The sequence below is a fragment of the Sparus aurata genome, chromosome 7 (assembly GCF_900880675.1).
Source record: "Sparus aurata chromosome 7, fSpaAur1.1, whole genome shotgun sequence".
NCBI lineage: Eukaryota > Metazoa > Chordata > Actinopteri > Spariformes > Sparidae > Sparus > Sparus aurata.
The window spans coordinates 5,122,231-5,146,476 of record NC_044193.1 but is presented as its reverse complement, the minus strand read 5'-3'; the positions used below and the strand labels follow the sequence as shown (position 1 = coordinate 5,146,476).

General features: G+C 44.6%; 1 protein-coding gene across 2 annotated transcripts in view; it reads right to left on the bottom strand.

Annotated features, from left to right (window-relative positions):
- Positions 1 to 491, bottom strand: part of itga5 (integrin, alpha 5 (fibronectin receptor, alpha polypeptide)) — a 43,637-nt gene extending 43,146 nt beyond the window's left edge. For both annotated transcript variants that reach the window (XM_030423143.1, XM_030423142.1), the window contains exon 1: positions 49 to 491. In XM_030423143.1, the coding sequence (XP_030279003.1) occupies positions 49 to 257 (209 nt within the window). In that variant the 5' untranslated portion in view covers positions 258 to 491. The remainder of the gene's footprint in view (positions 1 to 48) is intronic.
- Between the last annotated feature and the right edge of the window lie 23,755 nt (positions 492 to 24,246).

Sequence of the window (24,246 nt, the reverse complement as noted above, 5' to 3'; positions counted from 1 at the left end):
CTGTTTCTGCTGGTTGGGAATAAAAAAAAAAGATAAATCAATGCTCACCTGGAAGAATCAGCCAAATAAAAGTCAACAGCGTATCCGAAGTAGCTCCCTGTGGGTCCGCTGTAAACAGCTGGGTTCTCCACGTCCAAGTTGAACGCCTCGCAGACAGGCGGAGAGAGAGTGAGTAACAGCCCCGTTACACAGAGGAGAGAGCGGGCGAGGAGGGCTGCCATCCCCGGCGTCTTTACGCGAAACCGTTCCAAGCGCATCTTAGTTTCTTCTTGAGAATAAATTAATCCACTAAAAGTTTGTACTCAAAAAAAAAAAAAGAAAGGTTGAATTTGTCCCAGTTTGTGGTGCGTTCAAGTCCGCAGATCAAGCCTGAGAAGAGCGGGTGGGAAATATGGGTTAAAACTGCATCCCTGTAACTCTAACCGGCCAGTGTCTCATTAATGCTCCGTCAGCTCCTCTCCGCGTCCTCACTCCTCTCTCTCTCTCTCTCTCTCTCTTCTCTCTCCCTCTCTCTCTCCCTCTCTCCACGCCTCCTCCGCTCACCTACTCCTCATACATGGAGCAGGGAGTTCCCACACCCGTGACAAAGTTTGGGAGAGGAGGAGCTTGTGATTCCCTTAAAAAAAAAATCTTGGAGAGGGGGGGGGATCTTCTCATCCACTTTCTGTGGGAAGATGTGGTTTAAAACTTGGTCACTTTCTTATCAGTGACACTCAGATTGTTAGCCGAAAGAACAATGAGCCAAAAAGCCGGTTTTATCTCAGCTATCTTGAGCTTTTTGAGATTGAAGTTGCCTCAGAAGTAGGTGATAGGAAGGTGAATGAAACTCTTTATTTCCACCTCATATATAAGATGTGTTATTGGGACGCCCCTGCTGTCCATGACGCGATAAGATAAGACTCCTATTGATACAGGATCACTGGGGAAATTCAGTTCATTCAGTTAACACGTGATAAGTCAGGAATTTAAATCATTATGAGGCACTGTCTGCCTTGTGAGCATTAAAGGAACAGTTCACATAAAAGGAAAATTCAGCCGTTATCTGCTCAGCCCCCCACGCGGATGGAAAGTCTGGTGGAGTTTTAATCGTCGACGAAACATTTCTGGAGCTTCGCAGCAAAACCGCGTTGCCGTGTTCTCCTAAACAACTGAAGCAGATGGAGACTCAGTTTAAAACATTCAAAAAAAAGTTAAATCCAAGTCTCAGGAAGCCCAAAGATCCCACAAATTGATTTATAAAGATCTTATTTACACCCTTGATAGCTGGTCCACTTCAGATGCTAACACTTAGCTTAGCAGTGAAGATATTTGGCATTATTTCTGGATGTTCCTGAACAAATGAAGTAGACGGGAACTTGAAACAGAAAAAATTACGTCCATGCAGCTCGTCTGGTGTAGGACAAGTCTTTGTACGCGCCAGTATCTCAAACTGACACCATTTTTTACGATTAAATCTTCACTGTAGCTTCAGAGCTAAAAGTATTAGCACAGTCGCGGTGTGAAGTGGGTACATGCGTTCGACTGGACACCCGTTGGTTCAATAACATCATTGTCAAATCAATTTGGAATCTCTGGGCTTCAGGAGACTTGGATTACGCTGGAAAAGCTGCATGGAGACATTTTATCTCAGTTTTTATGTCTTAAAACGAGTCCCCAGAAATGTCTTGTGAGCAGGTGATGACTTAAATTCTCAGTGTTGGGTGAACTGTTCCTTTAACCGTCTCCTGACATCCTCCACCAGCTTCTTTTTTTTCTCCTCCTCGTTACAACCCGGGGAACACAAACTGCGACTGCAGTAAATAAACCTCCCCGGCTCTCAGAATAAACACTTATCGCACAGCTCCACACTAATTATACCTTCGTCGCGCAACCTTGCGACTCCAATGTGTGATCCATATGTATTTCTACCTAATTACAGCGTTGATCCGATTTTAGACGCACGATGTCCTCTGATGCTCTCGTACGAGGGGGGGTGTGGGAAGATTTCCTATTCCAGCCTGTGAGTCACACGAGACCGAGGAAAGTGGTTAGGCTGTGAAAAGCAACTACTCACTGAAATGAGACCTTTAATAAACCGATCCTGGCCGGCTGGAATTAGTGACTGTTGGTTTAGCTGATTCACTTGAAGCCTCTGGGATTGAACGCAGGGGCCAAATTTGGCCGTGCAGCAGCAGCAGCAGCAGCGACGTGAACTCTCCGTCGAGTGCGGCTCGTATTTATAACAAGTCTGAACTGACTGACTGGAGACTGATGGGTGTAATCCAGAGTGTCTGGTGGAGGGGAGGGGGGTTCAGTTCACAGCTGTTGGGGGGCACTTGATGGTTCAAAGCTCTAATCCTGGAGGGGGTCTCATTCTGTCACTCTGTTTTTAGGTCCACGGGATGAGATTGCAGATGAAGGATGAGGATTGGCTGCAGTTCAAGGCGTGGTTGACAGAAAGACTCTAGAAGACCAGATTATACGCAGCAGTCGAAATTATTTTCCCCCTCTGAACTCGTGTTTGGTTTTTCAGAAGAAAAAAAAACAGATGAGACGACGTCTGTGCATCTGCCACATGAAGGTGTGTCGACGCTTTAATTTCAGTTTGTGAATATTCCCAAACGTCTGAAGCTGTTGGAGGTCGTCGTCCTCGGCTGCACACGGTCCCATGACCTCATCAGAGGTGACACATTCTTTACTCTGAAGAAGAAGTGCAGATTCTTGTGTAAAAGCAGAAGTGGATTCAACTTCTGACGTTTCTGTGCAAAGCTAACTGAAGCTCACGTCACATTTATATCATTCAGAGTCTATTAAACTTAAAGGTAGATTCAGGCTGCTCCTGAACGCACCACAAAGATTGCTGACTGTTGAGTCTCATTCCCAAGTGTCAAATAAACAAATGTTGGGTTTGTAAAGCAACAAAGCGAGAAAATAAGAAAACATCTGCAGATACGAGACACTAACAAGCCTCGTCTCCCCATTTCTTCTCTGTCCGTCTTCTTACATCTTTTCATGATAAGCGCCGATAGCTTAAAATCAGTCTTGAAAATTAAAATCTAAATAATCGCTTGTTGCCCCTCAAATGCATCAAATGTAAATGTAAGAAGCAGAACGTACGGATGTTCGCGTTCAAATGTTGGGAGGAAGAGTCAAATTGGCCGAAAAATAAATACTCAAGTAAAGAACAGATTCCCGTGTAGTAATGGAGTATTAGTAATCAGTTACTTCCCATATCTGGACCTCTTGTATGAGGCTAATCAGAGTCGGGCAGGTAGAGACTTTGGAAACAGATAATACCAATATCAGCTCCTCCTCAGTGTCTTCTGTAGCGTCTCACTGATTGAAGCTCTTAAGTTATCTCCAATTATTTGACATCTTAAAGGATCAGGATCTCTGCCAGGAGATAAAGGAAATATGTCTCTCAAGTGTTCCTGCACTGTCTCTCTCTCTATGTGTGTGTCATCCAGTAGCAGCTTAAACTACGAGCCAGTGTATACAAGCGTGTTCCGTTCGGCATATTTTGCGCGTGAAGCCAGAGTCCGTTCTGCTCTGGGTGATGCATAGTCGAAGGGGGGGGCCTGGCTAACTGAACAGCTTTTTCCATCTCGTTTCCAACTGTGATTTCCGTTGAAACTAGGGGGGGTGTGGTGTTTTGTTTTTTTCTTATAATTCCAATGCCTCTGCTTTGACATCATCACTTGGCCTCTATGGCAACAGGTCTGAAGTACAGCACTTAAAGAACGTTTCGCAGGACTGCACACAGCTGGGACAACTGCGTTAAATATAGACTTCACACATTGGCACTTCTGCAAGGCCGCGAGCTCGTGCACACACGTTCATCGACTGCCCTTCCTTCCTGGTGTCAGAGCACGCTGTATGTCTTCCGATGTATATGGAGACAAATTATTAATAGAAAAAAAGCAGAAGGCCACTCAGTGTCTTTATCTTCTCACGGGTATACGAGGATATGAAGTGTCCGCTCTGTTAAATGTACAGATTTATATGAGGCGGTTCAACAGATTTGGCTTCACGTGAAAGGAAACGTCACTGTCGTCCGTCAACATTAGGATGGAATTTAAAGGAAGAGTTCAACATTTTTTGGAAATATCCTTCTTGCAGAGGGTTAGATGAGAGGAACAGTACAACTCTCACATGTGTCTGTTAACTATTAAGCTTAGGCAAGTAGACATTAGCTAGCATATATAGCTAATTATAACTCTGACCCTCTATAGCTCGTCTCGTTTGTTTCATCTGTACAAAAAGCAAAGAGTGGAGAAAAACACAAGTTGTGGGTTTATGGGGGTAAAATATTTCCTTTGAATATCAGATTTTGTTACATTTAACAGGGTCTAGCTAGCTTTAAGTCTTTAAGCTAAGCTAAGCTAATCCCACCCCGCCCTTACCTTAATATTCAACCACCAGATATCTTCTTCTTCTTCTTCAACTCTTAATAACCACAAAAAAATGGTGTGAACATGACGGAGAAGTTCATTAGCGAGCTTTAGAGGTTCTGCTCGACAGATTAGTTCCTGTTTCCAGTCATTGGTAGTTTCATAGTTACTGGAAAGTGGAATCAATGATCTAATTAAATTCTCTGTAACACAACATGACTGAACACCCTGAGGGCAGCGAGCGTCAACGCAAAGCAGAAGTTCAGATCCTCCATCTGCATCTGCACAGGATGCATTCAGGTTAGGTGTCGGGTGTAGGTCACCTAGATATTGATAGAGCTCAGAGCTCTAAAAATAATCACTGAGGTTGGATATGTGAAAACGTAAGCGATTAGAACTGAAGCCCAAAAATATACGTTAGCTTCAGATTCATGCACTGCAACTGGCATGCAGGTGTTTGCAGCTGGTGACAGCTGTACTGCAAAACAGCAAAACTGTTGAACTACTCCTTTAAAATTCACATCAAATATACTACAAAGAGATTTAATTTTTTGACGATTCTGGTTCCTTATGTGGACAAAAGATGATGATACTATATTATCTTACTATTTTAGTTCCATACCGGACGTCCAGCTTCTTTCCTCAAGCTGTGTGACTCATTTCATACAGAAATATCTTCTGACTGATGGTCTCTTTTTCTTATGTAGGCTGATAGAGGCATCGGTATTAAATTGGGGCTGATCCATAACCAGTTAAAAGTTTCTTTGTGGGATGTTTGAGGTGTTTTCTAACCCTTTCAAGCTTCCACCCGACCCTCGCCTCGCTGATCGCTGCCATCAGGCAAGCGTTTAAAGTCACAGAATAAACACCATTTTTTACCACTCGGGAACAAACAGCAAATAAAGGCCCACAACAGGCAACTTGATAGTTTGTATGCACACACACATAAGTCAACAGGAGGATTTCACTTCTGTTTGTTCCTCGGCCAGCTTCTCTTTCGGATGCATCGGATCCGCGATGTGGATTTTTAAAAATAAAGTCTGGTTGTGAACAAGCAAACTGAAGGTAATGATGGAAAATGTGCTTTCTGAACAGAGAGCTATACTGTCGTGAGAAGAATGGGCTCCTGTGGCTCAGATTAAGACCTGCTCTTGATCTAAACATCAAGCCTGGAACCTGTCTTGAAAACGTCTCTCAAACTTCCCTTCCTCCTCCTCTCCGTCCGTTAGCTGTGGCGATACACATCTTACAGCCAGGAAATTCCTCCAATGTAAAAGTCTGCCTGGGCTTCCTGTTTCAGCTGGGCTCCTGCTCTTCGCGTCTCCGTTACACTCAAACACACACGCTTTACATGCACACACACACACACACACACACTGGGTTCCTATCTGTGTCCGCTCTGACATTCCCCATGTGAAGGAGGACGGGGGGTGGTGAGGTGTTGCTGATTGCTGCAGCCAGGCCGAGGCATCGCACGCTGGACGACAGATCTGTCATGAAGGGCTGGAAGTCCTGAGCTGGCCGGCGTTACTGAGCGGACCGTCCATTGTTTTCAACACAAGCTCTTAGCAACGTAGTGGCCGAGTGAATCATATGATTGTTTTAGAAGGAGAAATCATCCCTCAGGCTCCTTACAAGGCAAAGATCACCCGCCCTTCTGCAATATGGTTTCCTCCTGTGAGCTTTTACTGTCAATCCAGACAAATTGGGACAACGTGTGTGGGTGAGAGAGAGTGATGATCCCAAACAGTGTCCATTGTTTAGCTGCCTCGTTAAAACGGCCGCAAAAACGCCTGAAAATGAGCAGTTGTGGTTTTATGTACATCTGCTAATCAGTCTGAGGAAGCAGAGCTGTAAAGCAGCGGCGTGCAGGGCTGCTGGGGGGGGGGGGAACGACCTCGCAACCAGCAGCTTCTTCTCCACACACCATAATACACACAAGTGTCCACAAACAACAACTCTCACCCCTGTGTACATCTACAGCCAGCGCTGTGCTCCACGGCCTGTTTAGTCTCCGTCCCGGCTCGCAGAACTTGTTTACTTGAAAACAAAAACCTTTTAAGAGGCGGCGTAACATGCTTGACATCCTTTAATGGGAGGTCACTGCGGTAGATAAACCCAGGCGAGCTGCGAGAACCTGAGCGCAGAAATTGGCAGAAGGTAGAAAATACCAGAATCGAGAAGCTGTTTTTTTTCCCCCCGAACAAAGGCGACCACTGTGTCGTTTTTGGATAGCGTGCCATCATTCTGGCACCAAAAGAGACATGACATGTAAGATCAAATTACAGGAGTATCAGTCGGAGGACAAATTTGGTTCCTGGAGCTCGGTCGACCTCCTCGATTGGCGGAGGTCATCGGGTCATGTGAGCTGTGTACCGACCCGGTCTTAAACCGGCCAAGCTGCTCACAGCCTTTATTTGTTATGGTGTTGGCAGGCAACAGTAAACAGCAATCGTACTACTTTTGACAGATATTAAAACTGATGGTTAAATCTAAACCGTCTCTAGAGGTTGAAGAGCTTCCAGAACTTGCCTTTGTCTCGCAGACATTTTCAGACATTGAGTTAGCTGCTAACAGCTGTTAGCTGCTCCTTACAGCGGTGATCAGCTGCTCCAGACGGCCACGGTGTTGTAAATATTTGTGTATCGGAATGCAATGAAAAATGAGAAGAGCCTTTTGTGTGTTCCCTCTTGAGCGGTCTGCTCGTGTGCTGATATGTATTTGCCGAACAGTCGGCCAGAGGGATTTCTCTCCGGGCTCTGATGAGGGCCGACTGGCTGCAACAGTGACACAAGCAAAATTTAGGGATGAGACGCTCACTGACACTTACACAGATGTCTGTGTAAGTGTCAGTCCCATCGTCTCATCCCTAAATTTTGCTTGTCAGTTGTGTTACTGTAAGGGTCCGTCCACATGGAAACACTTTTGTGTGCAAACACACGTTTTGCATCATTTTGGCCGATCGTCCACATGGATCCTGTAAACACACTTTTTTTAAACCTGGTCTCGGGGTGAAAACAGTCACAACAGCAAACTTGTAGCGTACTTGTAGTCCGCCAACAACAACAATGGCGGACTACATGCTGGTGTTCGTGCTGCAGAAGATATTGAGCCTATCAGGGTTACTAGGGCCAAATATTCTGCTCCTCTGCCACAACGCTGAGCAAAAAAGGATTATGGACAACCGTCTAGCCATTTTCATCTTCTTCTTGTGCTCGGTTTCTCCTTCTGTCTGTTGTATACAGTGCGCAAGTTTTATGTGCATGCTCCGTCTCTTCTTCTTCTGTTGGTGAATTTCAGACGCCACCTATAGACCTGGAATATGAACTAAAGCGCATTGAGTCGTTTACAATGGATCAATTTGGACGCAAATATTCTTGAAATGATGCAAAGTAAGACGGGGGGAAAAAAGATCGTTTTGGTATCATCGTGTGGACGTGGACTGAATCCGCTACCTGCTCAGAGGCAGAACAACAATGCTCGCCCCTTTCCTTTGTCTTCTTACCTTTCATACAGAACAGCAAGGTGTAACAAAGGTGCGACGTTCCCACCTTGAGCCGGCTGCGTAAAAGGGCGCTAGTGAAACATAAAACTGGTCACATTCTGTGCTGGATCACAGCAGGCAATATTTGCAGCTCATCGTAATGGAAGAACAACAAATAAAAACCACGGAGGGTACGATTTCAAAAATTCTTTGATTGTGAAAAACTCCTTACAGGAATGTTTGAGTCGAACGATGACATTAAACAAGACATGTGCTCACAGCCAGCCGTCCAGTTATGCATTCGTGGTCCCGTGTTTGGGGTGTCATGTTTTATTTGGATGGCCTATTTGTCTCTCGGAGTAATGGCGTGCCCCCCTGACCCCCTCCTGTGTTTTGCTATTGGGGCGGGCGTGCTGCTGAGGCCGCCGCCAGGCCCTCGGAGTTCAGGAATGTGGCTGTAAAATGTGTGTATCTGGGGGTACAGCAGGCGAGGGCAGTGAATCAGTGTGATCACTGGAGAGCCTCGGGGTATTGTTTTTCACACACACACACACACACACACACACACACACACACACGTTTAACCATTCACACATTCCCACCAATTTGCCGCTGTTGCTTTCCCACACCCACTCCCCTCGGCACCGAACATGTTCGACACAATGCATATGGAAACAGACGCGCCCGGCTTCCCATGCCAAAAACAAACTGCTTTCGCAACGTTAAAAAATAGATAAGCACAGATAGCAATTCTTCTTATATCTTAGACACAAACATAAACATTCTCTTGCGCGACAGAATAAACCGCTGCCGTTTTTAAACACACACCAGTTCGTATTAGACGTATGATTGAAGAGGGCACGCCAGGCTTTAAAAAACAAGGCCTTTGGAAAGCTCCACTTGTGTTGTGACTTGAGTAATCTCCTGGTAATGAATGGTTGGTGGCACCAGTAGACACAACACCATGGCACGGACTTTCAACATCTCATCAGATGTACGCCGACATGTACTTCCTCCACAGACGGAGACGTTTTTCAAGATGCGATCGATGGAAAAAACAATGGTGGCGGAAAACAAAAAGCTTCCCATAATGTCTCTGACATGCTGCTGTGGACAATGGAGCAGTCTATAGATTTACTATCATCATGTGTCATCTACCCCGACATTATGGGTGTAACACATGCCTGTAGTTTCCTGAATGTTTCTTGGTTTAATATGTTCAAGTTGTCTCTTCCTTCCTGTGGCTCACATTTATCACTGCGGTAATTTTCACTGTCGTGCAGCAGGAGATCGCCAGATACTCGTTACTATATGATTTAACAAAACAGTAAAGGTATACAAGAGTCTGCAGCCACCAGCAGCTCTGTTAGGCTGTACTTAAAGGCACGGCTTTGAGGCAAATGAGGACTTCTGCATGCTAAAACGTGCACAATGATACACTTTACCATTCTGAACACGCTCACCATATACATATAATTTGGTTTTACTTGTATTTTGGACACTAAAAACACATTCATTGCCAGAAAGCTACTTATTTTACTTAAAGGGATATTCCGGTGTAAATTTAATCCATGGTCTAAATCACAGTGAAACTGTGTTAGACTCCCTCTCGAGAGATCAAGTTAGCAGACCGCTAATTTACGGAGTTTTATCAACCTCAGAAACGACCGCACGACAACAATACACTGCAGTAAATGGATCCAAATATAAACCGCCACCAAAAAGTCACAAATAATGCTCAGAACAGCACCAAACTTCAGCAACAGTACAAATAGGGTCTCAGCACATAGTCCGGGGCATCTAACCTCCGCTAGCTTAGCTGGATTTCTGTTGTGAAGCTAAAAACAGAGTTCAACTCTCCTCCATCAGCTTCCGGGTCGGGGAAGTCCCGACGCGACGATTGCCGAGTGCGGTTAGAAATGCTCAATTCCGTTCTTTTCCCTGTCCGCTCTCGATAATAACTGTTATAAACTGGCAGGTAAGACACATATGAACTTTGATTGCTTTTCCATGGAGTCATAATCATACATTTTCATCCATGAGCCGCGGAACTCTACTGCACTCGGTAATCGACTCGTCGGGACTTCCCGTCAACAGGAAGCTGTTGCAGAAGAGTGGTAAATTTAGTCAGCTTTTCAGTAGAAATCCAGCTAAGCTAGCGGAGGTTAGATGCCCCGGACTATGTGCTGAGACCCTATTTGTACTGTTGCTGAAGTTTGGTGCTGTTCTGAGCATTATTTGTGGCTTTTTGGTGGCGGTTTATATTTGGATCCATTTACTGCAGTGTATTGTTGTCGTGCGGTCGTTTCTGAGGTTGATAAAACTCCGTAAATTAGCGGTCTGCTAACTTGATCTCTCCAGAGGGAGTCTAACACAGTTTCACAGTGATTTAGTCCATGGATTAAACTTACACCGGAATATCCCTTTGAGAACAGTTAAAATCAGACACTTTTTTGACATTACTTCACAGGCGTAATATTTTAAAACACAATATCTTTCCTCTTACTCAAGCGTGACACCTCAACATCTTGCGTTCTGGTGACCAGCGTTTCCCACTCTATCTCTCATCTGACCACTTCCTGGTGTATTGTGTGTTATGTCCTGTCCAGACTGCGTTGCTGATGAACAACACGGCGGGTTCTTGAACTATGTGGAGGTCTCAGAAGAATGTAACCGTACTTCAGCTGTGTCACCTTCTGTAAACATTAAAAACAATGTTTGGGGGGTGGTGAGTCACAATGCCCGGCCCTTCTCCATCCAGCTCCATTCAATCTGCCCCCGCCGCTCCTCCTTATAAGTCAATGTTGATGCTAATGCTGTCCAGACCACCGAGGTGTCATGCACACTTTGCACGGCCTTATATAGAAGCCATCAGAGGTTTATGATCGGTGCATTAGCGGTATCAGTCGGCCCTGATGCAACATGCAGAGGGGGTATTCTGTCATCTTGCTAATGTACAAGTCATAACAAGGTCAGTACCCGGCGGTGGTCTGGTGGAGAAGCTCGTGTATGTTACCTTATATGAGAGGGGGTCTCTCCCAGGATGAGGGGGGGTCCTGGGAAACGATCTGCAGGGTATCAGGGGGTTGAGATTAATGAAGGCGTCAGGGAAGAGCTGGCACGTAGCATGTCCTCTGCCTGGATTGGGTTACATCCCAAACAAACCGGAGCATGCACACAAGCAAACATCGCACAGAGGAAGCGTCCTCTCTAATGAAAGGTTGCGAGGTCAGCAGTGTTATGATGCTCCAACCGCAGGTTTGTCTTCCACTTGAAATCTGACACAACACAGCTTCACGAGTTTGAACATCTCCACCTGCTCTCTGGATTTATCTGTTCGATGATGATACGAGCCAGCAGATAATCGTATGACGCGAACATGTCGTCCAAAATCAACATTTAGATTCAGACAAAACACAATGAAGGGAGGAAAAGAAATCCTGGCAGGTATTTTTATTGCCGCCGCCTCTCGCTCTGGGACATCTTCATGGAAAATCTCCTCTTGCTCGTGGGACAGTCGTTAATACCGAATCGGCAACAGCTTGTACGACTTCTCTCCTGTCTGTAAGGAATCTATAATTCAAACAGCCTGCTGTGCCGACTAAAAATAGCTTTTCCATCCTGTCTGTTATTTTGCTCAGGAAAAAAAAAAGGCAGGTTTTAATCCAAACCCACACCGCGAGCCCAAAGCAAGAGGCGCCATCTTACCCCTGCGTAACCCTTTATTTGTGGTTATTATGAGTAAGGATCGGGAACTGGACCTCTCACCGACCTGCCGACCCGGTCCAGCCCATCAAACCACCTGCGTCTCATCAGCTCAGCCGCCTCCACCGTCCGGATGCCATCACCTGTGGAACCCACACAGGTAAGTCAAACCATCTCTCTCCCGTTCGTCTCAAGTTCTTATAACCGTCCCCCCCGCCAAGCCCCTCTCTTTCTCCACCATCCTTTGACATCTCCATCCCACAGCAAAAAGATACCACAGAAGAGGGACCAGGGTCATCCAGCACAGGAACCACGGGCGCGGGGGGGACTCCTCTTTTCTATCCTCTCCAAATATTCCCAACAATTTAAACAAACTACTTCATACAGTAAAACTTGGTCTTGTTAGTGAACACGTTGATTCTTTGCATGCTTTGTCGGTGGGTGGGTGGGTGGGTCGGAGGGGAGACACATTATTAGGAGAGTGCCACGCTGCCACAGCCAAGATTTTCAAACAATCCCAGTCTTCCTGCGTTTGTGTTGAGGAATGTTGTGTTTTCGGTGTCTGCTGATGAATCGCCCGCTCCTCAAAGGAAAAGCGACTCGTTTAACGGCTCGTTCAACGTCACATTTCGTTGAGCGGAATGTGTTGACGTCTCCAAATTGTAATTGCTCCATGTGAGGCCAGAAGGAATGCTGCTTCATTTCTAAAAAAAAAAAAAAAAAAAAACATTACACTTTAATCCTCCTAATTATATTAAACACACTGACAGAATGCATTTTCCTGACCACACAGAACCGGTAATGTAATATAACACAGCTCCGGGCTCAGTGATGGACCACCTACACGCTGCAGAAGCAAACGGTGTCTTCCCTAATATACATTTTTAACAGCAGCGCTTCACTTTCGCTTCCTACTTCCACTAAAACAAACACATTTTTCAATAATGGAACACCCAGGTGGGGAAAACAACAGGAAAGCATTATCTTGCCAGTAGCAAACATACTATTAAACTACCACAGGAGGCGGAAGGTTTGTATCACACACATAAAGTCAAACTCGGATGAGCCAGAAATTCATTAAGGCTCTTAATTATCTCAGCCAGGCGTAGACCTGGAGGGGATCATGTGTTAGGTCACGTATGAGTGAGCGTCTGTGTATCCGTCGGCACTTTATTCCACACAGTGCTGTTCTCAGACCAGTTGTTTCTGTGCAAATGTATGCTCAAGGACTCGTGGTTGCAGTGAGTCACATTTTTGTTTTATTCATTCCTCTGTAATAAACAGTATTGTTAGCTGACCCCTCACTCCTCTTAAAACAACCCTTTAGATATTGCAGACGATCACTCAGTACTTCTAAGAATACCAACAGAACTACGAACGATCAATCTGTGCCAAGTTTTGGGAACTTCAGAGCAGATTGTGTTGTGAATTCAAATAACTGCGAACCGTAGACATTCATCTTTGCAGCAGCTGTCACCATTTTACATGATTTGATTAGACATTTCGTGCAGTCGGCCAGAATAAAGATAAGACTAGTGTGCTGCAGGCCAAATTTAGATTAATCTTCATGCCTAATAGAGTATGATCCACTGACTTTAGACACAAATCAAAGCATGAATAAACCTTCTTGACTGTTACCCTGGAAGAGCTCTTCACTCTTTCTCTTTCAGGCTTTGTTTCATATAACCAAGTCTACCACAACATTTTTTTCCTATGACACTTTCAAAACATATACATGAAATTTCCCACGGACGATTTATGCACAGAGGTGGCTCTGGCTGTGGCTGTGGCTCCGGCGGTAGAGTGGCTAGTCAACTTAGGTTTCGACGGTTTGATCCCCAGCTGCACGTCAAAGTGTCCTCCGGTCAGATACTAATAACTCCAGATGGCTGTTATATCAGCGTGTGTGAGTCTGTGAATGGCTGAGAGTAGATATATTAGTTAGGAGGCGCTGTATCGATGAAGATTTCCCCCTCGAGCTGACAATAGAAGAGAAATAAGAGGAGCAGATATCAGATATGTCACGTTGTTGTCTTGTTCGCTTTGATATTATAGCTGATTTAAAGTTAACTGAATGAGGGTTATCTTTAATCAAATCAAATTAAATCATGACTGCTTTTATCTAATATCAAAGAAAACGTTCAGCTGCTGACACAAAATATCTCCCTTCAGACATAATTCATCATCAAAGTAGGATCAACTTGACCGATAAATAGATAAATGACGGAGAAATTAGTTTGAGACTCTATTTTTCAGGTTCATGCCAACGTAGAGAAAGAAAGACAGCTAACGAGCTGTTTGTGACAAGTTAGGTTAATTAAATAAAGCATCAGCGACCTCCATTTTTTATTCAGAGCAGCGCTACATCACAAGCTGTTCCAAACTGAAGCAGAATAAAATATTACCATTTAGTTTCCAGTCATTCAGGAAGTGACAGCCCTGTTCTAAAAGCTGATTCATTTCCACCACCTGGAGACTAAATGTCTCACTCTGAGGAGGAACTGACCATTCATGGTAATATCTATCTCTCACACAACGGCTGCTGAGCATAAACACCAACACCTTAATGTTTGTGCTCGAATGCTGATTCACTCTCTGCTAATGAATTCCCTTCAGGAGAGAGACAGTGTGCTGCGGATGCCTTGTGACTCAAACCCTCTTCCAACTGCGATTCTAAATAAGGCAGTGTAGTTCTCGGTAGAGTTTTATCAGCTCGCTCCCCGATGACTGGTACTCACTGTCCCTGCTTATGACCTGACATGCAGGCGGAAAAAAAAAAAACACTGAAGAGGAGCCTCTGTTCTTCACTCGCCGGATGTTCTCGCACATGACCGGCGTTGGAGCTTCACGGGGCAAAGAGAGGGATGATGGTAAGAAAAATGTGATGCCAGGGTAAGATTTATATGGAGAGGAGAGGAGAGGAGGCTGGAAAGGTCTGGCAAAACATCTGATTCACAAAATGATGATGATGATGATGATGGTGATGAGTCATCTAATCTGAAGTCCCAGTGTCCCAAATTACACAAGTATTCCCACTCTTCCCCCTCTTTTCCCATTTCAGACATAGTTTGTTTAGAAACACACTATTACGCCATATTCAACTTCTCAACCCTGTTCAGACCCGGTGTGAACATCTGCCCTGATGTGATCCCATCATAGTTAGTGACAGCTCCATCAGTTTCCACCTGGCAAATAAACACATGTAGCAATCGGACACAGTGTTATTTTTATACAAAGATAAATGGAACTTAATGTGTAACATTTGCCGAATTTACGAGAAAGCCTAGATGATTATGAATTTTTGTAATCACCGTTACACAATGTGGAATAAGTTTCTTTCTTCATCAGCAACTCAAAAAGTTGCACAATTTTAAAAGGGAGTCTGGTCTTTTTCTCCACAGGGTAACCACAGTGATTTTGGTTACTTTATCTTAAAATTTGACATGTTTGATATCAATAAAATGATACATTCTTTCTAAATGTTTCGTGAATATCAGTTGAAACTGTTTGTTCAGACAGCTGCGAAATGTTGGCAAGTAAGATGCACTGTAGCCACAGCAGCAGAGATGCTGGTACAGCTATGCCATGACAAAATAACACTCCACACAAGGAAAGAAACAATTTAATGTATTGCATTTACAGCCGAATTTACAAGAAGAACACAAAAGATATAGAATTTGTCAAAGACGTTTCAAAAAGTTTTTTAAGTTTCTCCTCACTCGACAACTCTCAAGAAATGTGTATTTTTTGAAGGGAGTCTGGGGACCACAGGTTAAAAAACCTTTATTGGTTACTGTTTGCTGTTTTTGTACAGTTTGATGTGTTTAACAATAATAAAATTGTCTGTTCTTTCATACAGTTCGGTGAAATCAGTTGTAACAGTGTGTTTAAGAGGCTGCTAAATGTCGGCAGATAAGATACATTGCCATGACAAACTGACACTTAATACAAGGATAGAAACAATTTCACGTATTGCAATTAATGCCGAATTTACAAGAAGTCACAAATGGTTTAGAACTTGCCATAACTGTTTTGCAAAGTTTCTCCTTACCCAACAAATCTCAAAATCATGCAATTTGTTAATGGAGTCTGGTGGTGTTGCAGCGACTAGTTCAGTGGTAAGATCGGGTGAAACAGACAGCATGTTCACAAACATCAGCTGCTAATATTGCCAGGTTAAGATGTATTTTTGTAGCTTTTGGTTGTTTGACGGAGGATGTCAGATAAGTAGGTAGTTGATGTGGACCAGGACACACAGTGAGGGCCTTCACACCTGTACTGTACCTGTACTGTACCTGTACTCTACCTGTAGCTGCCTGCTTGTGCATCCATCAGGACGGATGTTAATATCAGGTCCGAACGCAGCCGTTTTCTCTCTCTCCACGTTTATTGTCATCGCTGCTGGCTGCGTGTCAGTACGCTGTCAGTGAGTTCGCAGTTAAAGCTGGGTGGTTATCTGTGTGTGTGCATGTGGTTGTAGTTAGGTTCTTTATCCGTTAAGCCAAATCAAGACGACGTCGGGCAGCAGAGTATTTTCTCACATATACAGCAGACTCAGTCCTGAAGAATTATCTCAGTTAAGTGCTATGCCGACTTCCTGCTTATCGGTGAGGAGTGCTCATCTTGCGGGCTGAATGGAGAAATCTTAAATACAGAAAAAGGGAGTCGACGCTCCCGTCCCTGGCTGGCTCCGAGGGCAAATAACGGTTAAAAGTTTGTTATCTGCCCAGTTCCTTCTTGCTTTCTTTCCTTTTTTTTTCACCTACTTGACTCCCCACCTCCTCTCCAGCGGTTCCCTCTGGAGCTGTGCAGCGAAAAAGCCCTCACTCCTCATGTGTCTGGTTTCTATTAGTGAGTTGGAACAGGCCTCTGCGTGCGTTCTGCTTAGGTACGGGAGCTGTTAAGGCAGAAATTTCCCTTTTTTACAACACAGCCCCCATCCCTCAGTCTGTCTCTCTCACTTTGACTCACACACATTTGCTCTAACAGGATATATATAATGTTAAATCCCCCGGCCGCACCCCCAACTATCCCAAACCCTGCAACCAGGAGGGGGGCAGACGGACAACCCGGAACATTTGAGTAAACTCGTGTGTGTGTGTTAATACTTCTGTTTCCAGGGGTAACAAGGAGGAGTGGATTCCCTGAGGAGCGGCTGTCATGGGCGCGTCCAGCTTTTTTGGACGGGCCCACGACGAGCTCATCAGGATCTGGCCGAAATCTCAGCCGCGGAGGAGTTGGGTAACTCCTGGAAGACGTATGTTGTTGTCTTGTAACACCCCATGTGATGTGAACGGTAATAACCTCTGCATCGGTGAAGGAAAAAAAAAAAATGAAAAATAGTACTGGTATGATGGGAGGATCAGAGGAAATGTTGGCTGAGCCTGTGAGAAGTAAGCGGCGAGAGAAATTATCATCTGGATTTGGAAATAATTGCATGGATCCTGTGAGAATCAAAGCCGCTGGTGTGGATCCAGAGAGACTGACCGTATCTTTGGCCCTGCCTTTTTTTTTTTGCCAATTACTGCAATTTGCATGTTTTTCTTACATTCCTGCTCACCATTTTTAAAGCATACCAGGAGTTTTTGGATTGATTTGCTCTTCTTGTTGGCAGAAGCTTCAGTTACAGTATGAATGAGACAAACGTTTCAGAGCCATTCAGTCACACTTGTTTTCAAAGTTGTGATATTGTTGCATGATGCTACTAATATTAGAAGACACTGCTTTGAAAGTTTGTGTTTGTCTTTTTCTGGAGATGTCTCTTCATCAGAAGCTATACGACGCAGATAAGTTAGTTTTTTCAACACAGCAGGATTCAGTGACTTCTTTTTTAGGTTCCTTGGGCTTCATCAGGAAACCGAGTCAAAAACTTCAGAGGCTAACGTCAGCACAAAGCACACCGCCCCTGAGCCAAGTTAGCTCAATTAGCACAAAGCACACCGCCCCTGAGCCAAGCTAACCTAGTCAGCACAAAGCACACCGCCCCTGAGCCAAGTTAACTCAATTAGCACAAAGCACACCAGCCCTGAGCCAAGTTAACCTAGTCAGCACAAAGCACACAGCCCCTGAGCCAAGTTAGCTCAATTAGCACAAAGCACACCAGCCCCTGAGCCAAGTTATCTCAATCAGCATGAAGCACACCACCCCTGAGCCAAGTTAGCTCAATTAGCACAAAGCACACCGCCCCTGAGCCAAGCTAACCTAGTCAGCACAAAGCACACAGCCCCTGAGCCAAGTTAGCTCAATTAGCACAAAGCACAACCACCCCTGAGCCAAGCTAACCTAGTCAAGCACAAGCACACCGCCCCTGAGCCAAGTTAGCTCAATTAGCACAAAGCACACCAGCCCTGAGCCAAGTTAACTCAATTAGCACAAAGCACACCGCCCCTGAGCCAAGCTAAGCTAGTCAGCACAAAGCACACAGCCCCTGAGCCAAGTTAGCTCAATTAGCACAAAGCACACCGCCCCTGAGACAAGCTAACCCAGTCAGCACAAAGCACAAAGCCCCTGAGCCAAGTTAACTCAATAAGCATGAAGCACACCAACCTTGAGCCAAGTTAACTCAGTTAGCACAAAGCCCACAGCTACACCAGTAAAGCCTGGTAGCCTTTTCAAATTGAGGTACGTTCACGACTGCTATTTTGTCTGTGTTTATATGATTGTGTCATTTGACAGAGTTGTTTAGTTGTGTGTTTATTAAACTAAGAAAGCTATGAGAGCTTGTTGAATTTAGCAAACTAGCCGCTAACACATCTGCCTGCTGGCCAGTGACAGCTACCGTCAGGCAGTGCTCTTGCTGGTTTCCTCAGTCTTACCAACCCCTGATTTAATGAGATAAAACATGTAAACATCACATTAACTGCTTCTAGATGAGCACTACAATTTATTATGGCACTTCCATAAAGTTTGTAAGACATAGATTGAATTAAAAAAGGTTGATATCCTGACACTTCATCTGTAACTGAGTCCAAAAATGTGGATCCTACACGCCACATTTCTTCAACATGATAGCATCATTAGACACCCACCCTGTTCAAACCCTACGTCCACACTTTGTCATGCAGGCTTCTGTGTTGAGATAACCCTCATGACATCATCAGGGTTATTTTCATCGCTTTGACTTCACAAAGCTTCTCCAGAGCCACAGAGGACATTACACAGCTGACAAGCACTCCACGTAACCAGTAAACTGATCTTCAAGAGCAAAAATCAGTGTCGCTTTAACCAGCATTTGCTCTAATCCCCCATTTTCTGGTACAAGACGCTCATAAAAAGTTTTCCTTTCCATAACACCGCTCTTCCTGACGGGCCCTCCTGGATCAGCGCTCGGTGCGCTGGCATGCTCACACGAATAGGCAGAGCTTTGATTTTCGTAGGTTGCTCAGATTTTTTCGACTTCACCCTGCTGCTATAATTGCTTCCATGTCTCTCAGTTGTGGTGCAGGGCCATGCTGATGATGTTAGCGAGAGGTGGAGAGAGAGAGAGAGAGAGAGAGAGAGAGGAGGGTTTTTTGGATGAGGACAGCAGAGAACAGCTGGGTGGGGTCATTTACTGGCTGTGGAGGGAGCCCGTCCTCTCAGCTGAGAGGCCTGCACGCTGATGACACAGCTCTGGAGACCTCTGAGTGAGTGTGTGCTGTATGAGTAAGGCTTTCCTCTGCTCATAACGTGATGTTTCCATGGGAGTCATGTCGGGCGTCTTTACGTCTTTAACCGCAGCCTCCTACAGCTAATTACAGCCACCGCACGCTGAGCAGAGAAAGGAGGGGAATTAGGTAGATTCAGTACATGTAAACTGCTCGAACTCAGACGTGAACTGGAGATGTATTGATTTGAAACACTGTTTCCAGTTAAGAGATCTTTTTGATCTCTGTTGAAAATCTGCAGACGCTTCTGAAGATTTTTTTCTCTTTTTTTATCATCACATGTCAATCTGATTAAAAAAAAAAACCTCAGACAGACAGGTATTTTTAAGCGAAACAGAAAGAACGCGGTGTCCAGACGATATCCAGGTGTTTCGGACGCTTACACACACACACACACACACACACACACTCCTCCCTGGCAGCAGGTGAGGAGGATGAATTCCACAGGTGCACATCTGGTCGGACCAGGTGTGAAGATGCCTTTTTTTTTCTTGATAGGAGCAGATTCGAGGTGATCCCGGGACAAACATGTGCGTCTCTCTCTGGAAAGAGAACTGAAATGATTAACTGATACCAACCTCTGTCTCACCCCACATCACAGAGAAACTCAAGACGAGCCGGATCAGCGACTTCACCAGAACAACAGCCAATTGTTCCCCCCCTGCTCAGAAGAAGAACTGGAGCGTCTTCATTTACCACATTTACGACAGATTCAAGGGTGGTCCGCACTTTCTGTAGCTGATATTTACCACATTAAAAGCTTGAAGCTCAAATCACTCCGATAATACAATTGGATGCATTGTTAAAAACGGGGTTCGGTCGGCCTGACAGATGAGGAAACTTTGCAGAACAACTCTTACTCACTTCCAGCGTCTGAAAGTCCAAGCAGACGTCTGTTCTCTCTGCTGAGTCGCACACATCAGTGATGCAACACAAACAATCTGTGGTTTCACAGAGAGAAGTTCGCGCTGTGACGATGTCTTGACCGGGCGCAGAGACTTTCTGGAGTCTTGTCATCGGTGTGAGGTCGCTGACTCCTCTCTGTGGTTTCCCTTTCAGAACATACTTGACAGAATAAATAACAGAATAACTGTAAAAACTTTATTTGTTCGCTCGTAGATAAGTCGCGCTGAAACGCTCGAGTGTCGGGACAAAAAATGTCTCCCAGGAGATCCACGTGAAAGCCGCAGAACATCCGGTTGTCTGACTGTGAGAACAGACGAGCATCTCAGACTAAAACATCATTTGTCTAGAACAGTCACATCGAGTCAGTCTGTATAAATGTAATCATCTAAACACCAGATTAAAGTCAATTAGTGCAGATTTATCCATAAACCCTCTACATAAAAATAATGGATTTTCCAAGTGTTACACATAAAAGTGATGATGTTAAAGTGGTTATTCTTTCTCCTGTAATAAATAACACATCTCGTTATCCAACTCATACACTTTGACTCAACACGATAGAAATACGTTGCGATAAATGTGACACTTTAGGTACATATTGTGTAACTTCTGATGACATATGAAGCCCCACTCCTGTTTGGTGGATATGAAGCTAAAGAGCTAGTTAGCTTAGCACGAACCTAAAAATCCACAAACCAGCATCTCTAAACAAATTAGATCTTAGGGAGTTAATAACGGCGCTCTAGTGATGTTGGCGGGAAGATTTCAGCCAGGTCAGCATCCAGTTGTGATGCTAAGCTACGCTAACTGTCTCCTGGCTCTGCAGCTCCACACTCAACCACGGACATTAGAGCAATTGATCTTCTCGTTACATCTAAGCAAGAAAGCAAATTTAAGTATTTCCTGTTGAGAATACAGCCACCACTTCTTTTGTTGCAGAGGAAGAAAACAGGAAACGTTCTTCATTCTACAAAGAACATTTTATGTTTTGGAGGATGAAGCGTCCTTGCAGAAATGTTCCAGTTCATCTCAGCACAGTGTGTGATATTTATTTATTTATTCATTTGTTTATTTATTGGTGCATCGATCTGGAGCATAGACGAGAACATTGTAAGTAAAAGAATGCTTATTTGCAGGCACATTAAGTCTTTGTAGAGACGTTTATATTAACACAAATAATAAAAATTCTATTTGTTTGCCACAGTCGACATAAACACACAATAATAACTGCAACTGTGTTTCCTGGTTGAATCCATTTGACCCCTGACACTTGCTAAAAAGAGTAAAAAGAAAGCTGTTGCAACAGCATCACTGCGGTTTGAGCAGAGATAAGCAGAGCGAAGCTAAAAAAAAGGGTGTTGCTTCCTGTTTTTCATCACACTTGTGTCACTTCAGTGTTTCATCTCTGTCACGTCTCGTTTGGCCCCTGATGGCTCAATTCTCAAAGACTCACAAAAAGGTCAATGCAGAAGCTTTTTTGGGGTCGTTTTTCTGGTAACTTTCCTTCAGCTGAATGCAACAAGAGACGGTGATGATGGTCGATGAGAGTGTGTGACTTTATTTTCCTTTTTAGGGATTAAAGAGACTCAGACGGATTTAATGCACTGCACTAATGCCTATGTAAACTGAGATGATTAAAAAAAAAACATGAAACTTATCTCAAGTTGTAAAAACAGACTAATGCCACTTTTCGAACAGAACTGTAGCCGAAGAAATGAAGGTTTAAAGCATCACAAGTACAGAAATGAATTGAAAGTAGCAGATTGATACCAGTGTCACGTCTGCACACTATGTGAAAACCTGTTAGCTTAGCTTAGCTTAGCTTAGCTTAGCATAAGGACTGGAAACAAGCAGCAGCTAGCCTTGCTCTCACAACCTTCAGGGTTCTTACAGGGACATCGTGCAGGCCAAAATCTAAATACTGAATATTCATTTTCTGATTTTTCTGATCATCAGTTACTTACTAACTTCTAATCGAGCTAATATCTACACTACCGCCACATCTCTTCAGAAAAAGAGCTTCATCTTCGCCTGAAAATTCAAGGGGCCATCGATTAAAATCAGAAGACTACATCCACAATGCAGATGAGTTTAGAGAGGATACACAATGAAACGTGCTTACATGGCAACAGCTGTGTTTTCAAACAACACAGCATGAGCGTAGATGAGATGCTGTGGACTGATTTCCTCCTCGCAACTTATGGAAGAAGCGGCCTCGTGTTACAGACAGCGAGACTCATCCTCCGTCCAAGTTTCCTGGAAATCTTTTCAATAGTTTTTATGTAATCCTGCTGACAAACCTCGTGGGGCTCATGCCCGAAACGGGCACGATGCCTCCGGGTTGTCACTGTCTAGCACATTTAGAGAAAAATCCCCCTGTTTCAAGACTGCAAGCTAACCGGCTGCAGCTTCATGGTGGCAAAACAGCATTTTTCCGTTTTTTAATACACATTCACAATGTTTGAGGAAAGACACATATTTCATAACTTCCCTCCAAACCAGCTCAAAGTTTCCTCGTCTCTCAGATCGTGGAACATTTTTCTCAGTGCCTCTGTCGATCCCGTCCACTTCCTCTTTCTGCAGCTCAATTTTCCCGCAACCTTCTCCACATGCGGGAGCACCCATGCTGGGCCGAGGCACCGGGCACCCTCATTAGCACAGCGTGGGGCTTTGACTTCCCCTGCTCTCTAATAGGGACACGCCCTGCACCGACGGTGATTTACAGCCAAGCGTTAACAGCGAGGGTTCCTAAACCCTCCACACTCATATATCACCTGTCACAATCCGGCACTCATCACTCTCTTTACACGGGATCTGCTTCATTATTTTCCCATCGCCTCTAATCTTTGTTCCATACGTCTAAATGCGAGTCATAAAATCAGGGTTGGAGGATTGCTCAGTCTGATTCAAAACAGTCAAGAATACCACATAAATACAAGAGCGAGCCTTCTGCGATGACAAAGAAAGGAAAGAAAACATTAAAAGGTAACGACTGAGGAGCAGCTGTTAGTTCAAAACCCAACACAAAGTCTTCTGTGACTCACCCCGCAATCAGCGACAACAAGATTCGGGGGGGGGGGAAACAGACCTTCAGGTGATTCGACAAAGAGTGCGTTGATTCACCTGCCAGCTGCTGGTGAAGGGGGTCTGGCTGCTCAGGAAGGGGAGGAGGGGGAGGCTGTGATTAATAGAAGGCTGGGAGATGACCTCCCCTCCCCGGGTGAGCGGCCGCACTCTGCAGGAGCCTAATGAATGCAGAGGAAGGCGAGCCGGGTCAGAGCCAGAGAGAAACTGCAGAACCCTCTAATCTGCTGACACACAGCACAGTGTGTGTGTGTGTGTGTGTGTGTGTGTGTGTGTGTGTGTGTGTGTGTGTCACTGTATGATTTTGTGCTCTTTTAAAAAGGGTCAGTTCACTGAAAATGAACATTTTCTGGCTGTCTTTCTCAGATTTTCTTTCTAGATTTTCTCTTGATAACTTTGGTCCAAACAATACAGGTGACTTGTAACATCAGCACATCTTTTCAGTTACATATTACCTGTTGTTGCTCTGGACACTCAAGACAACCGAATTATTGTGTTAGTCCGGCTATGATCAGATTTTTAAGATGCATGTATACACCTGAGTCTGACTAAAATCAGGCCAGATCGGATTTCACATAGTCGAATTAAAGCACCCAGATTATTCGATTGAAAGTCGCATTACTCCTGCATGTATACGCTCCATCAAATCGGATCGGATTTTGCGTGATGCGCAGGCGTGAGATTTCTTTCCCGGGGCCGCGAGCCGGAAGTAGAAGGACAGTGACAGCGGCGTCTTTCCTCCGAAACAACCGCAAGAAAGAGCGCCATTGTGCATCTAGTTTGTGTAATTATCATGTACAACATATACGAAATGTACAAAGATGTAGCTTCGTCTCGCTCTTCGTACGCCATCTTTCTCGAATACCGAGGCAGCTGGTGACCTAAAGAGGTCAGCCGGAGGTGGCTCTGTTACCACTAGTTGAAATGGGCACAGCGCCACCTAGCGTACCGGGTATGACATGCTTCAGCCCAATAATCCGATTTTCTCATCGGCATGTATACTCGGATAATTGCTGTTGTCTGATTGAGTAGCACAGTCGAACTATGGCTG